General features: G+C 44.8%; 1 protein-coding gene across 1 annotated transcript; it reads right to left on the reverse strand.

The window, feature by feature from the left end:
• Positions 1 to 4,602: 4,602 nt before the first annotated feature.
• Positions 4,603 to 14,829, reverse strand: LOC109512275 (soluble guanylate cyclase 88E-like). Its single transcript, XM_019863889.1, has 16 exons — positions 14,278 to 14,829; positions 12,824 to 12,956; positions 12,348 to 12,522; positions 11,630 to 11,721; positions 11,026 to 11,283; positions 10,778 to 10,922; positions 9,959 to 10,081; positions 9,679 to 9,799; positions 9,462 to 9,591; positions 9,005 to 9,151; positions 7,889 to 8,035; positions 7,619 to 7,775; positions 7,408 to 7,517; positions 6,720 to 6,809; positions 5,893 to 6,011; positions 4,603 to 5,180 (listed from the first exon to the last, which is right to left on the reverse strand). Exons 1-16 carry the CDS (start codon positions 14,403 to 14,405, stop codon positions 4,817 to 4,819), a joined length of 2,439 nt encoding a protein of 812 aa, XP_019719448.1. The 5' UTR covers positions 14,406 to 14,829; the 3' UTR covers positions 4,603 to 4,816.
• Positions 14,830 to 15,044: the final 215 nt, after the last annotated feature.

Here is a 15,044-nt window from a genome sequence, read left to right on the forward strand (position 1 = left end):
AGGTGAGCCAGGGTTGCTGATGCAGTTTCAGATATTTTTTTCAACAGGACAAACAGTCAAGCATACAAATACAAAATGAGAACACCAACAGACTCCAGCTCCCGGTGTCACCCACTAGGCCACACCCCTTAAAGGCGCATCAACACACCACAGCACCTCCAACATGCATATAAAATGCACGCCCCGCGACCCTTGTGAGGATAAAGCGGATCAGAAGATGAATGGCTGGACAAAAAAAAAACGTGAGTGAAAAACTTTCTCTCTGATGCAAATGCCGATTCACTAATGTGTCAATCAACCGCAGTATAGCGCAAACTACTGCGAAGTATCAGTGGCTGCTATCGTCAGCCTCGACGAGAACCCGATACTTCAAAATAAGTCTGGTATCAGTCCGATCCTAATACGTGCATTGAGTGCTTGCCCATTCCTACTCCCATTCTGGTGCGCTGGAGCCTGTCCCAGCTGATTTGTGGCAAGATGGGGGGGTACTCCCAGGACTGGTCGCCATTCAATCTCGGGACACATGTGGAGAGAGACAACCACACACGTTCACAATTTAAGGGTAATTTAGAGTCCTGAAAGAATTGAAGATACATATCGGGTGAAGTCAAATCAGTGTTATTGATACACTGTAGCACACAGCCATGCTTTAGAATTTCCCCTACAAGATGACATCTTCGAAAAAAATGGTACATCTGGAATCTCTGAATTCCCTGGAAAATATACATAAATACCGAGCCATAATATTAGTGAACAAATCTTCTACACTGTTGTGATTATTTAAACACTTCACTTCTGTAAACACTAACTCGGTGACGGTGTGGTCGTGTATGAATGACATGCAGGTGTGTGGACACTGGGACCATTTAGGTCCCCCCCGCCCCGCCCTGCCCTTGTCCCACCAACATATTAATTGCTGCCAGATGTTGATGTCGGCGGTTACGCTGAATTCCAGCTGCTCCGCTGGGAGGCCAGAGGGCTCGTGCCCATCGAGGAACCCACGAGCACACCTGCCTCTTTGTCTCGCCGAGTCAGAATGAGTGAGTGGCTGGACTGCAGCAGAAGGAGGTCGGTTGCTAAGGTAACAGGCAGGAAGTAGTGCTTAAGTGGTTTCCTGTCGGCTTCCTCTTTATCGCGTAATGACATCTCACGAGGAAACATCAGCAAGCGTGCGGCAATATCAACAATATCTGGATGGGTTTTCGTGTGTGTGTGTATGTGTGTGTGTAAACTGCTACCATGCACTTTAGTCCACATTGGCGAATCTCTGCTGTCGTTACTATGACCTCCCCCAATAATATTTTCAATAGCCAAAACATGTAAAATAATAAGCTAAGCACACTTTGGCTGAGCTTGTAGCACTTTTTGTTTGCGATAAAGAAAAAAAGCATCGTAGTGTATGTAAAAAAACATTCAAACATGAAAGAAAATATCAAGAAATGTGAAGATGAAAAAAGGGATTTTATGAACTGTGATTACTACAGCTTGAACGATTAATCAGCCGAAATTACCTCTTTAAAAATTGGAAGCAAAAAAAAATGTTATTAAGCTCTTTAGACATTAGCTTTTTAACATTAGAACAGAAAACAAAGATAATGACATCTATTATATAGTTAAACAAAAAGTAAAGGACAAAAATTGCCACAGTCAAAGTTCTGCCTTTAATTCACAAGTGACCAAAAATAAGTTATTTTATTTGCTTTTTTAAAATTTTAAATCATCTGATTAATTGGTTTTCAGAATTTTGCTCTGCCAAATGTCAGAATCGGCAAATTGGCATCGTCCTAAAAAAAAAAAAAGGAGTCCGTATCATTAAGGGCAGAGGAACGACAAACTGCAATGACATTCAATAACTGTGGCTCTCCTTGCCCACATGCGAGGGCATTACATCAGCGGTGTGCACTGAGGGCATTGAAAGCCTTCTCTGCTACCATAGACATTATTACAAAGCGCCGACACGCATTTAAAACGTACAGAAAATTCTATGTGTATTTCCAATCGTATTTTGTCTTCATTTAATTTCATTTCAGCCTTGACTGCGTAGCTTTCATTTGTTTGTGAGTAATTTCGATTATTTTTGGAGCCATTCAGATTTCAGCTTTCACGTGTTTCCACACCCCCGCCACCAAGCTCAGCCAATCAAATTTCAGATTCAATCAACAGCCAGCCTGAGGACTTTGGGTGATGTCAGCGTTTTTCTGTTCTCTGATTGGTTGGTTCAGAGCCACTCAAATGGGAATCATGGAGGTGAAGCCAGGTGAGGTCGATGTTTAGACATGATGGAAAGAGCTCATTTTCAAGGGGGACTTTTTGAAAAACTGGACAATGTGAGGACAACGCTTTTACCTGGCTGGCTTGTTTCAACTCGGATTTATTTTCCATTTCCACAGCGGCAGCAACTATAGCTAGCTTTGACCATTCTAAGCTGAGCGAGCAAAAGAGATGGAGTTTGTCTACAAACAATATGCATTTCTGGTGAGTACATTCAAGTTTTTATTTGGGGGGGGGGTTAAAAATTTTGTTTTAGTATAAAATGATTGTTGCCAGTTATGCTATAGTGAAGAGATTTTGGAGTTGAATGTTATAATGGAAGCTAAACAGTTGAAATGTTTTGGTCACCATGCGTTGTCTGTGGCTCCTTGTTTCCCCAGTTACGACTTAACCACTCAGCATTTTGACCACCCACAATTTTAGATTGTAAGTTTTATTGAATAATAAAAGGGAAAAAAATCTGTCTTACATCTACACTAAATGTAACCTTATTTTATGAAATGAAATTCAATCCATTATACTTAATAAGAAGAAACTTCGATGACACTAGCAGACATATTTTATGCACTGTGATTTTGTTTTTAGTCAATGCCTTTTAATCTGAAGATTCCAATGTGGCCCTTGGGTACAAAAGCATATAAACGATGGAAACACATGCACATATAAAGTGGCTGTACATCCATCTTTATATGAAGACAATAAGAAGCAGAATACATTTCACTCAACATAACCATCACGGTAATCATTTTGTCTACTTTGAACAGCAAAAACATCCCCTACCTTGTTAGCATCATCATTCAAAAAAAAGTAAAATAAATAAATAAAAAATGATGAAAACATCACCAAAACAATCAGACTAATAATTACGTGTCTGTCTGCCCCTATGATTGCTTCCTAGTTTTGTATATCAGAATTAAAATCATGTTGGGAATTAACGGACGTGACGATCAACTCAGTGCACAGTTTTCACTAGGAACATGTAGTTGTCTTTCTAGTGAGGTCGAAGAGCGTAGGACTACATGCACCTTCAGGTGGATATCACGGACATCCAGTTCAAGCTTACACTAGTAGGTCAAAAGTCGCACTAGTAGTGGGAAAACAAAATGTACCTTAAAGCATGATGTCATGCTATTGTGATGCTATGTTGTTATGGAAATCCGTTTGATCATTTCGTCGATATTTTACTAGTACACTCCCTTTTCCTCACTAGGAAGACAATTTAGCACACCAGTGGAACGACTACGGCACACAAGCAGAACAATTGTGTCTTACTTTTTTTTTTTTTCTTCACTAACGAGTGACATTTTTCAACCGAGGAGCACGAGTTGCACTACTAGGCCCAATTAGTATGCACGAGTCACACACTATTAGCCTCCATATCAAAGATATGGAATAAAAGCTCAAAGGGCTTTCCATGTAATCGTTTGGTCTTCTATTTGATATGGTTGATATCCGGTTCAAGGTTCATGTGCTCGGTCGCCGTTTGTCAAAAGTGACAATACTGCAGAATGGACTTTAAAATTATGCTACTGGTCTATAAATCACGGATTACTCAGTAGTGTTGTGAGGTCAGCAGACGAGGGTCATTTAGTGGAGATCAAAGCAAACAAGGTGCATCAGCATTGAGCTGTTATGCTGCCAGCAGAAAGGTCTTAAGGTCTTTCAGAGCATTTCTGAAATTATTTTTTTTCCCCAGCCATGTTCTTTTGCGGTACATTCTTTTAGTAATTTTGTTAAATGACTTTTGATTTCTTTACTCTGCTTATGAATGTCTTAGATTCCAATGTTATTTTTTTTCTTAAAGCTTTTCCCTTTAAATCTTATATTTTGCCTTTAAATGTTGAATTTTCGCGCGACACGGTGGGCGACTGGTTAGCACGTCCGCCTCACAGTGCAGAGGTGCAGGGTTCGATTCCTGCTCCGGCCTTCCTGTGTGGAGTTTGCGTGTTTTCCCTGTGCGTGCGTGGGTTTTCTCCGGGTATTCCGGTTTCCTCCCATGTTCTAAAAACATGCATGGCAGGTTAAAACACACTAAATTGTCACTAGGTGTGGTAGTGAGCGCGGATTGTTCGTCTGTGTGCCCTGCGATCGGCTCGCGACCCCGCCTACTGCCCGAAGACGGCTGGGATGAGCTCCAGCACGCCCCGCGACCCTCTTGAGGATAAGCAAAGAAAATGGAGGGATGCGTGGATGTTGAATTTTAACTCCTGTATGTGAGGCACATTGAGTTCCCTTGTGTATGAAATGTGCTCCAGAAATAAAGCTGCCTTGCCTTGCCTTACTTTACAAGTGAAAAGAACCTTACAAGTGAGAACCACTTGTTCTTTTTACCTTGGGCTCGAGTTGTTCTACTGATGTGCTGAATTGTTTTACTCATGAGGACAAAGCGCAAACTGCTGTGTTGTGAACCTTAAACTGGATATCATTGCCATGGAATAAAAGCTCAAAAGGCTTCCCATACATTGCGCTGTCACAGCGCGATGACATCACGGCATCCTGTTGTCATGACTTTATGACATTGTGATCATGGCACGGTGCCACGGGCTCACAGGAGGGTACACGAGGCGCTCCTTATGGGTAGGTTGGTGGGCAGCTTGGCATACTGCTGCCTGAAGCTGTTCCTCTTCATGTTGAGCATGGGCCCCGGGTGTTCGGGGTCATCGATGGGCGGCGCCAGCTCCGATGCCGCGAACCCAAACCCCGCCTCCGCCTTGGCGCCTTTGTTGTTCTTCGTCTTTTTGGACTTCTCCTTCTCCTGGAGCTCGCCCGGCGCGCCCGTGGGCTCGCTGGTGCCCTCGGGCAGCGGCAGGGTATCCTGGCGGAGGTCGCTGGGGCTGCCCTCCGCTTGCTCTTCGCCACCGCTGATGGGCTGGCTGGACGACATGTGCTTGGCGTCGGTGCTTGCGGAACTGGCAAACACAACGTGCGAGGTGAGATTTAAAGGGGGCGTGGAGCAAAATTTGACATTTTTGACAAATAGTCACGAGCGAGATAAGAAAGGTTGTTTAATTAAGGTAAAAAAACTCGCTGAGCTGTGTCGCAGGGGTGTCTGTGAGCAAGCTATTCTCATTTTCCTCCCCGATCAGTCAACTTGTCGTCGAGTAGACTTTTACTACTTCGAATCGACGCTCAACGCTTGATATCAACTCATTATTTTTTGGGCAAACAATGATTTTCCCATCTGCTGCCATTGCTATGCTAATAGCAAAGTGGAGCAGCCAACAAGGCCACTGCTAGCTTTAGCTAATTCAGTGATAATAGCTTGGGAGTGGCAGCAAGGAAGGAGGCCAGCGGCGGGAAAGTCAAACTCCATCTTCGTCACCAAAATGTCACATCGAATAGCGCGCGGACAGCAAACGTGCGCTAACGAGAACTTGATTCAAAGTCGTTGGTATAACAAACACCAACATTACAACAATGATTTTGGCGTATACCGCTGCATGAATGCTCCAAGCGTTTGGAAATATTGAAAATATTAGTTCCGATTTCACCCTTTCATGCACAAATGAGAACCTGTCACCTGATAACATGCTAGCTTGTCCACTGTAGTCACTGCTGTGCCTTAAAAAGGGTTAAAGAACAATTTAGGATGTACCCGTTCATCTGAAGTCTTCGACTCACCCGTTGGAGCTTTTGTCTTCAGAGTCCTTCTGTTCGCTGCTGTAGCGCAACTCCGCCGGAGTCTTGAAGGAAAGATCTTTCTTTCCCTTCAGCCAGTATGTCTTCATGTAGCCTTTACCCTGCGGCACACCGTAATTAGCAGGTCAGCGTATGTGAAGAGATCATGCGGGGTCATTGCAAATAATTGAGTGGAATCTCTAAAGCGGTGATTTTATGCCAAGTAGCACAACCATGACCGGCATTACGGTTGTAGATAAGTGTTCAAAAATGAAGTAGAGATTTTTATTGAATATTAGTGTAAGCCATGATGCACGGTTTGAAGATTAACACTGTGCTTTTAATGTATGAGGGGCGGAAATGAATTAAAAAAGAAAAATCATGCAATTCAAATACATTGCAAATCAAAGTTAAATCAATTGGACTTACCCCCACTCACTCATTTTTAATATGCTTATTTATATTTATTGATATACTTTTTGTCTTCTACTTTCTCCCTTTCATCATTTTGCTGCTGTAAATTGGGAATTTCTCCATTGTGAGACAAATAAAGGTTATCTTAGATTGTATTTGAATATTTTAAAAAACAAATTCTTCAAGATTTTATGCAAATTTATTGTACTTAAACTGCAACGGAACTCAACGTAGAAACATGTGCCGTATGTGAAAAGTAAAACTTTTACTGTTATGGATTAAAACAAAAGTTTGAAAAAAAATGGTAGTGCACTGAACATAATCACTTGTGCTACCTTGGTTCCCAAAAAAATCACAACATACGGCAAAAAAAAAGTGGCTCAATTGACACGATTGAGTGACCGCAAAGGGTTGACCTTGACAAATATCTTGCCCCTCTCCTCGATGATGTATGGCTCATGTTCCAGATGGTCTTTGGTGGTCTGGCTGATGTGTATCTGCATACCCTGCTCTCACACACACACAAATAACACACATTTAGCATTTTGCGGCTTAAATCTTGTATAGCACGCGTTCTTCAACGTTTGGGGTCCAGAGATTTCTTGCTGAGAATATTTCTGAGGACCACCACATGTTCTAAATGCCCGAAACCACAGGTGTCAAAGTCAAGGCCCAGGGGCCAGACGCCCCCCCCCACCACATCATTTTATATGGCCCGCGGGAGCAAATCATGTGTGTCAACTATCATGATTCTTGCTGAAATCTGTACTGAAATGTTAAATTGTAATGGGTAATAAATAACATTGAGATTTTCCTGAATGATCCACCTTAATTTAATAATTTCCACTTTTTGTCTTGAAAAAGGTTTGACTTATGTCCCAAATATCCGCCTCATTTTTCAAAAAAATATTGCTTCACTGCTTTTTGTGGGGTCCCAAAAAAAAAAAAAAAAAATGCATGCCCTTTTTGAAATTATATCACATAATTTATTGCAAATTATTTTGCGGACCCCAAGTTGCAGCTGGTGGATCCTCTGAGGTCTGAGCACCCCAGCTCAAGAACCCTTGCTCGAGAATTAGAAATAATGGATGTCAGTGCAGTCACCACGCCATTGCTCTCCATCCTGGAGGCGGTGTTGACCGTATCGCCAAAGAGACAATAGCGAGGCATCTTCAGGCCCACCACGCCGGCCACCACCATTCCTGAGTGGACACCTGCAGAGTGTGTGAAAACGTCGAGTTTTACAACGCGAGGTTTCCGCCCGACAGCGATCCGACGCACCGACAACGAGGACGGGTCCGGTGGTTGCACTCACCCACTCGGATCTGGATGTTGTCCCCCGTGGACGGATCCTTCAGGTGGTCAATGGAGCTCAACATGTCCAGGGCCATGTCGCAGATGTGATGCGCGTGGAACGTGGTCTTGTTGGGCACGCCCGCCACGACCATGTAGGCATCGCGAATGGTCTCCACCTGCACCCACGTCAGTCGAAACCCGTCTTGAGAGTCATCGTGTTTGCGCTCGCGCGACCTCTGATCGATTGAAGGATCGATTGACGGTCTCACGGTAGGGCTTAGGGGCCCACCTTGTAGACGTTGTGCTTCTCACTGAGCGTGTCAAAGACGATGTAGATCTCATTGAGCATGTCCACCACCTGCATGGGCGTAATGTGGATGCAGATCTCGTTGAATTTGACCACGTCGCTGAACAGGATGGTCACGTCCGGGAAGACCTGGAACGTATCGAGCAAAGTCATGATGTCCTTTTTCTGCGATGGCGACTCTGCCTTGGCCAGTTGATTTGCGATGGAGAGACCAGAGGCAAGACTGTCATTAAGTTCGTCTTTTTCGAGTCCAAATCGCAGTCACGAAGGTCCGAGTCCGAGTCACAAAAGTCCAAATCCAGATGAGATGAACCCTTTCAGGGAAAGCGCTTAGTACAGTTGGCAACTTATGTAAAATCAGGTTACAGGTTATCATTATCGGTGCTCGAAAGAGTGAAGAGTAAATCGAGATTAAAACACAGAAATACTATTTTCAAGACCACAAAATTAGAAACAAATTCATGATGCTAAACATTCTTTCGAGGGCATGGAACCCTTTGCTTTATTAACCTTGTGTGCGGATAAACGATAAAAAAATTTCTTTTTTTGTCTGCTCGTTTCGAGCAGTTCAACGTGGCGCAATATGTGTCTGAAATTGACTTCTTAAAGAATCTGCAGGTTGCTTCATTTTTTTTGTTTTTTAAAAATAAATACTCTGTGGCTAATGCCAATTTTATAGATTTTAACCACTTGTGACTGAAACAAAAACACAGCGTGCTTTCGGTTAACCAATCAGATGGCTATTTTGATCATCTTAAATATTTTATTTTAAGTTTGTTTTGAAGGCGGAAGTTCATTTGCAGGAATAAAAACATAGTTGGACTCGTTTGAGTCAAAAATATTTGTCGACTCCAATACCCGAGTCCGACACAAGTCTGAGTCAAAATCCCAAGGGGTCCGAATCAAATCAGAGACAACCAAAAAAAAACGAGTATTACTGCCCTGGATAGTGGTGTTCTGATCCGAGAGAGCAGTGGGCACAAAAACAGCCGTATCAACAGCGCTAAATGTCTGCTCCGAGCACCGCTGTGGCAGACCAAGCGCCACAATATGCTCGAGGTTCATCCAAAGCGGAGGTTTGCGGACGTCGCGGCGTACCTGGCACGTCTCCAGGGCGGTGATTCCTTTCCTGAGACGGTCGGCCACGGCTTTAGGGATCATGGCGTACAGCAAGGAGTCGCCGCGCTTTTTCTCTTCATCCAGCTTCTTGATGATTTCCTGCAGCTGCGCATACTTTTGTTGCTCCTACAAAGAAAATTGGATTGTGACGCCTACGTCTTGCTTCCTTTCTATTCCTTGCAGTCCTCAAGCCGAAGGGGTTTGGTTACAAGAAAATGCGTACAATATGTCTCTTATTTATTACATATGAGAATTTTAAACTTTGGTTGAGGTTTTAGCAAGCATTATGGAAGTTGTTTGATTTGCTTTCGCGGGCCACAGAAAATGATGTGGCGGGCCATATCTGGCCCCCGGGCCTTGAGTTTGATACCTGTGATCTAAATTATTCATCAGTAGTTCCCGTCACCATCAGGGTCTTACGGCCCGTGTTCCTCACCTGATCCAGGGCCAGCTGCAGCTCTGCCGACTGCTGCGTCCCGGCCAGGATCAGCTCCCTGCTGGAGTCGTGCAGGTTCAAGTCGTTGACGTAGACGCCCATTTTGATCATGTCCTCCACCGTCTCAATACTGCAAAAAGAGAACAAATTCCATCGAGGTCACCCCGAAGTCAAGAATAGGGAGTGGCGACGCCAGAGTGCGTGGTGATGGCCTTACATGGGCGTCCCCAGGAAGATAAGCGAGTCCCACTGTGGGACATACTTCATCTGGCCCTTCAGGTGGAGAGGCTTTTTGGGGGGCTCTCGCATGTCCTCAAAAATGGTCTCGCTGCATTTTCCTGAGAGGAACACAATGTAGTATCATCATCATGTAAGCTTCGTGACCGCACTTAAAACTCATTCACTCCCAAAGACGTTTTTAAACGTCTTTTCAGACTTGGTCCAGAATTGGCTGGTACTGAATGAGTTTTAAGTCCATTTTTTTTTTTTTGACTTACCTGTGACGGTCTGGAAGGCCAGCAACTCGATGTCTTCGCCTCCAGAGTTGGTGGTGCTATTGTACTGCGTCAGAGTGCTGCTGTACTCCTGATCTGTACCCTTCATCTCCTCAGACTTTTGTTCTGCACGGACCACAAGCACTCAGTCAGATGGTCAACAAGTAGAAGGACATCTTTAGCCATGGCTTTTTACATCATGTCATTTCACCCCCTACAAGGATGATTCGTTGTGACTAAAAGCTTGATGTCGTCGAGAATATCGCACCATGACATCATAGCGTGATGGCTTATGTGGTCATGGCGCGACATGTCTCTTAACTTTGATGTCAATTTGCAGCATCCTAGTGGGAGATCTCAACACGTTGGGACATATTGCGACGTCAGTGCGTCGCCTCGTCGCGAGATTGCGCCCCGTGACATAGCATGATGTCAGAACGTGACATGCTGAAGATGTCTTAGCATGTTGTCAAGATGGTGACCTCAGTGTGACCTTGTCCCTTGATATTTTGGCGTGAAGTCTTGGCGTGTTTGTTTTCTTGTGACATCAAAGCGTGACCACTGTATAGCGTGGTATCGTACCATGACGTGTCACAATGGCGCGGTGTCGACGTCCTCGTGTGATTTCCTGTCGCAACACCGGGGGTGTAACACCTTCTGATATCATAACTTGATGTTGTAGCGTAGCATCATACACGACGTACATTACGTTATGTCTTAGCGTGTTGTCGAGCTATAAAGTCACACTACAGTGTCATTTGATGATGTCTATACCACCCACCACCTTCCACAGCTCTCGTCTGTGCTGTTCGGATGCCGTACCTCTTTCTTCTTCCCTCTTGGTCTTCTCGCTTTCCTCTTTCTCTTCAGGTTCCTCCTTGTTCAGTTTGGGAATGTTAACTTTTTGTTTGCTCTCCACCACTGCTTTAGACAGCAGCTCAAACACATTGTTCAGGTGGGTGTAGATCTATATGGGAAGGAATGAGAGGGTGGGGAGGGGGGGTAGACACGTTACTCAGAGCACTGTGCTAACGGCGGGTAGGGGTGGCAGGGGCGGGTCCGACACTCACGTTGTCCCAGCTGAACTCCAGCATGGGCCTGACTAGGGTGAACTCCTCGTTCACCTTCTTGCCCTGGAGGTCAGAGAAGACCTCTTTGAGGCCGTCGCCAATTCGGTACATGGTCATGTCGCGGCGGAAGATTACGCTGAAGGGGAACATGTCAAAAAAGATACCTCGCTTCATGGGAAGCTTCTCATAGCTCGGTGCCGTCTTTTGCTGCGGCATGCGGTGCTTGAAGGCCGCGTTGTCAAAGTTCATCTTATACACCTGACAGGGATGGGAGCAGCATAACCATTGTCATCATCAGGATACATAACGTATCGCAACGCATGACAAGATGGTGCCTCCGCTATATATTACAGATTTTTAAGCAGTCTTTTTGGGGGTGTGGGGGGCAGGGGAGGGGGGGTTACACTACAGAGGCAAGTCCGAATTGAGAGTTGCGCAACTTTAGTAGAGTGACACAACATGTAGGCGGCACTGAGATCTACAGGAAGCATTTTTGGTGTCTTGACACTGTATGGTGACATACGCTAATTCGATCTACTGCAATATTTGAAAGAGTCTGTGACATTGATGATGATGACTCACTCATCATGGCCTATGTACTTACCACATAAGTCATCTTCTCCGTTTCCTCCTTGGACAAGATCTCTACTTCAATGTCTGTGTTGTAAAACTGACGGCCCACCTGGGAGAGCTGGCCTGCAGGGGGGTGGGGCGTCAAGGCATGTCAAAACACGTCAACTTTGGGGCTTTCGTTCCCGCTAAGAAACAGACGAGATGAACAGAATCGTTTGTTTTACGCATGATAAGAAATGAGCCCAGTGGAAGGCAATCGCACAGTCAATGGCGCTAAAGTTTGCCAAAGACACAGTGCATTTTTCATTTCAAAAGCACTCATGGAAACTTTTTTGACCTGAGGTATGTGCAAAGAAATCTGCAATTATGCAAGGTAATCTCTGTAAAGCAAATATCAGAAGGGTGAAAAAAAGAAACAGCCAAACTTGTTTTTTTTCTGTAAATTATCGGAAAAAAAGTGTTCAACGATTCAGCAATATCAACGTCATCGTGAGTGGTCGAGTCCAAAACTGAACCGTAAGCCAAATTTGCTGTCCAAGCAGCGATTTTTGTACAGCTGGTGGAACGTGGGCTCCCTCTAGTGGTATCTGAAGAAATCACTGATTTGAATCTACAAATTAGGAAGTATTTCCGTAAATTTAAGGGCATTTGGGTAACTTTCAGGGAGTGTTTGGTCGATTTAAAAAAAAATTTGGTCACTTTTCGGGATTAACAGAGTAGATGTAAGAATATTTAAAGAAGTGTGAGACCTTTGACAAACTGCGTAAATCCTTTGCGTGTGCTTCGATAGTGCAGCGTCAGACTGGTCTCGCACTCTTCCTCCACACAGAAGCTGGGCGGCTGCACTTTAGGGAAGGAGAAGCGGAAATACTCGTGCAAGTTGTCCAGCTCGTTGATGAAGTCGCGCACGTTACGGCCCAAAACCTACGAGACAACAACAACAATCACGACACTTCAGTCTTTTGATGTTCAAGTCGCCGTCTGATCCACTGTTTTATTTTGTACATTTCTGCCATCTAGTGGAAGAGCATTTAATTGTTCTGCCTGTCACTATACTTTGCCGGCATAAATAGAGAAGGACCAAAAAAAGAAGATTTTTCAGACCAATTAATTGAAAAACAATTTCCCTCGTCACACCGATACGAGCTCTCAAGGCTTACTGGCTCGGAATCAGTACAAGTAGAAGGCTAATCGGTCTAGTGGATGTAATGGAAGGTCGTGTTACCTTGAGGATACGCTCGTAGCCGTAATTTCCGATCCTCTTGACCATGTAGACTCCAAAGGCGTACATCAGCTCGTCATGTGTCTTTCCCAAAACTTCACCTGCTGCCTTGGCCAGACGTAGAATCAGGTTGTCACTGAGAGGGGGAAGCCATGTAACTTTGTTACTTTAGGCGGTTGATCATTTCGTCAGTCAGTCATCTCGCTAATCGGCCACGTTCAGTCAGTCATTCAGTCAGTTAGCTCACAGGTGTCGAAGTCCGGTCCTCGAGGGCCGGTGTCCTGCATGTTTTCCATCCCTCCCTGCTGCAACACACCTGATCCAAATGAACAGCTCATCAGCAAGCTCTATCGGAGCCTGATAGTGATCCTGATCATTTGAATCAGGTGTGTTGCAGCAGGGAGGGATGGAAAACATGCAGGACACCGGCCCTCGAGGACCGGACTTCGACACCTGTGAGTTAGCTGGTCGGCGAGTCAGTTAATCAGTTAGTCATTCAGTTATTGAGTCATTCATCGAGTCTATCAGTCACTCTAAGCTACTCGGTCAGTTAGCTTGTTCGCTGAAAGATCGTTAATGAATTAGTCAGTAAGTAAGCTGTCAGTTGCTAGGTCACTTTAGCCAGTTAGTGAGGTAGTTGGTTCGCTGATCTTGTCGACGGTCAGTCTGTCAGGTAAGTAATTAGGTAGTTAGTCATTTTGTAATTTAGTCAGCCACCAGTTACTCGCTCACTTTTGGCCAGTTAGTCATTCAGTTAGGTGGTTCCCAGATGGTTGGTCTGTGGGTCAGTCAAATAGTAACTGATTTAGTTAGCCGCTCTCAGTGAGCTATTTGGATAATATTTGCTTTGTCAGTTGGTTAGTCAAGTCATTTAGTCAGTCGCTGTGTCAGTGGTTTAGTCACTCATTTAGTTATGAGTAATATTGTAAATTACTGGGTTAATTAGGAAGCCAGTCAGTCATTTCGTGAGCCACTTTGTCAGTCAGTCAGTTGGCTCTCAGTCGTTGAGTTAATTAGTCAGTTGCTTAGTCAGACAGCCATTTCGTCAGTCGCCCAGTCATTTAGTCAGTCATTGTTTTAGTTCAGTCAAACAGTCTGTCAGTCAGTCATTTTGTTAGTCACTAAGTCAGCCAGTTAGTCAGTCCACGTTTCAAAGACAGCATGAATTTTTGTGAGAAATTAGGCTGGCCAGTGAAAGCATCTTCACTGTGTCTGTCTTAATTATATTTTTTTCTGTTTTTATTGACCATAAATATCCATCTTCACATTTGCTGCCAATCCCACGAACGAAGCAGCCTGACATCACTTTTTGCCACAAAATGATTCTCGCTCCTTATCCACTCAATCAACTTTATTGACGAAGAAACACCACGAAGAGCAAGCCATCGTTAAATTCAACGAAAGTTGACATCTCCGAGCTTCCAGATTATTCATGTGGTCCAATCCTCGTCACTTACTTGTACATCTGATGCCTGACAAACTTGAGGTGCGGGATCTCGGCTCGGTTCTCAATCAGCCGCCACACGTCCTCGCCGTAGGACTCGTTGATGTAGTCGTTGACCGCTTCCAGGTACAGGCCGTACATCTTGGCGGCGCTGGTGGCGCTAGGGACCTCCGTATCGCTGCCCGACTTAACTGCTCAGCTGAGGGGAGAACACAAGGTCCGCTGGGAGGACCTGCTCTTTCGGTGGCAGTCCTCGGATGGACCGGAATGAGATCTGGCTCACCTCGGTGTTGCGCAAGGTCATGAAAACCGCAGGTTCAAAACAGATTTGTTTGTAGATAAAGCTGAAACTAAAGTGGTGGACGCCTATTTGGTCCAAGGGGGTTCTCAGCAGCGGCGAGCGGATTAGAAAACAAGGCGGCTAAGCAAAGTTCTTCTTACCTGCGGAGTCTGAGCCCTGTGTCGTCTCAGGTTGCAAGTGTGCGAGGCTAAACCGAAGCGCAGACCACCGCTCGCCAAGACCACCTGCACATGACAGTTACCCACCCCGCGAGCCCCAACATCACACTCGTACAGACACTTGACTGTCAGGTCAACAGGTGATTCGGTCCGAAATAGAACAAGTGACGTGTGTTTGTGGCAGCTGCCAAACAAAACGCATCCACTCCGACGTGCTGCCCAACGCAATCGCGTCTTAACTACTGAAGTTAAACAGACTACATTAAGACTTAGTGAGTGACTGATGAACTAATTGATTGACTATTTCGTAACCCGCTCGGC

This window comes from Hippocampus comes, unplaced genomic scaffold, assembly GCF_001891065.2.
Source record: "Hippocampus comes isolate QL1 unplaced genomic scaffold, H_comes_QL1_v1.1 scaffold249, whole genome shotgun sequence".
In the NCBI taxonomy this organism is placed as follows: domain Eukaryota; kingdom Metazoa; phylum Chordata; class Actinopteri; order Syngnathiformes; family Syngnathidae; genus Hippocampus; species Hippocampus comes.

Bases quoted from the DNA above. Each gene is read 5' to 3' on its own strand.
- LOC109512275 (XM_019863889.1), bottom strand. From the start codon at position 14,405: ATGTACGGCCTGTACCTGGAAGCGGTCAACGACTACATCAACGAGTCC. The intron at 10,923-11,025 runs GTGAGTGTCGGA...CTTCCCATATAG, and splicing joins TGGAGTTCAGCTGGGACAAC to ATCTACACCCACCTGAACAA. The intron at 7,518-7,618 runs GTGAGTGCAACC...CACACTCTGCAG, and splicing joins CAACATCCAGATCCGAGTGG to GTGTCCACTCAGGAATGGTG.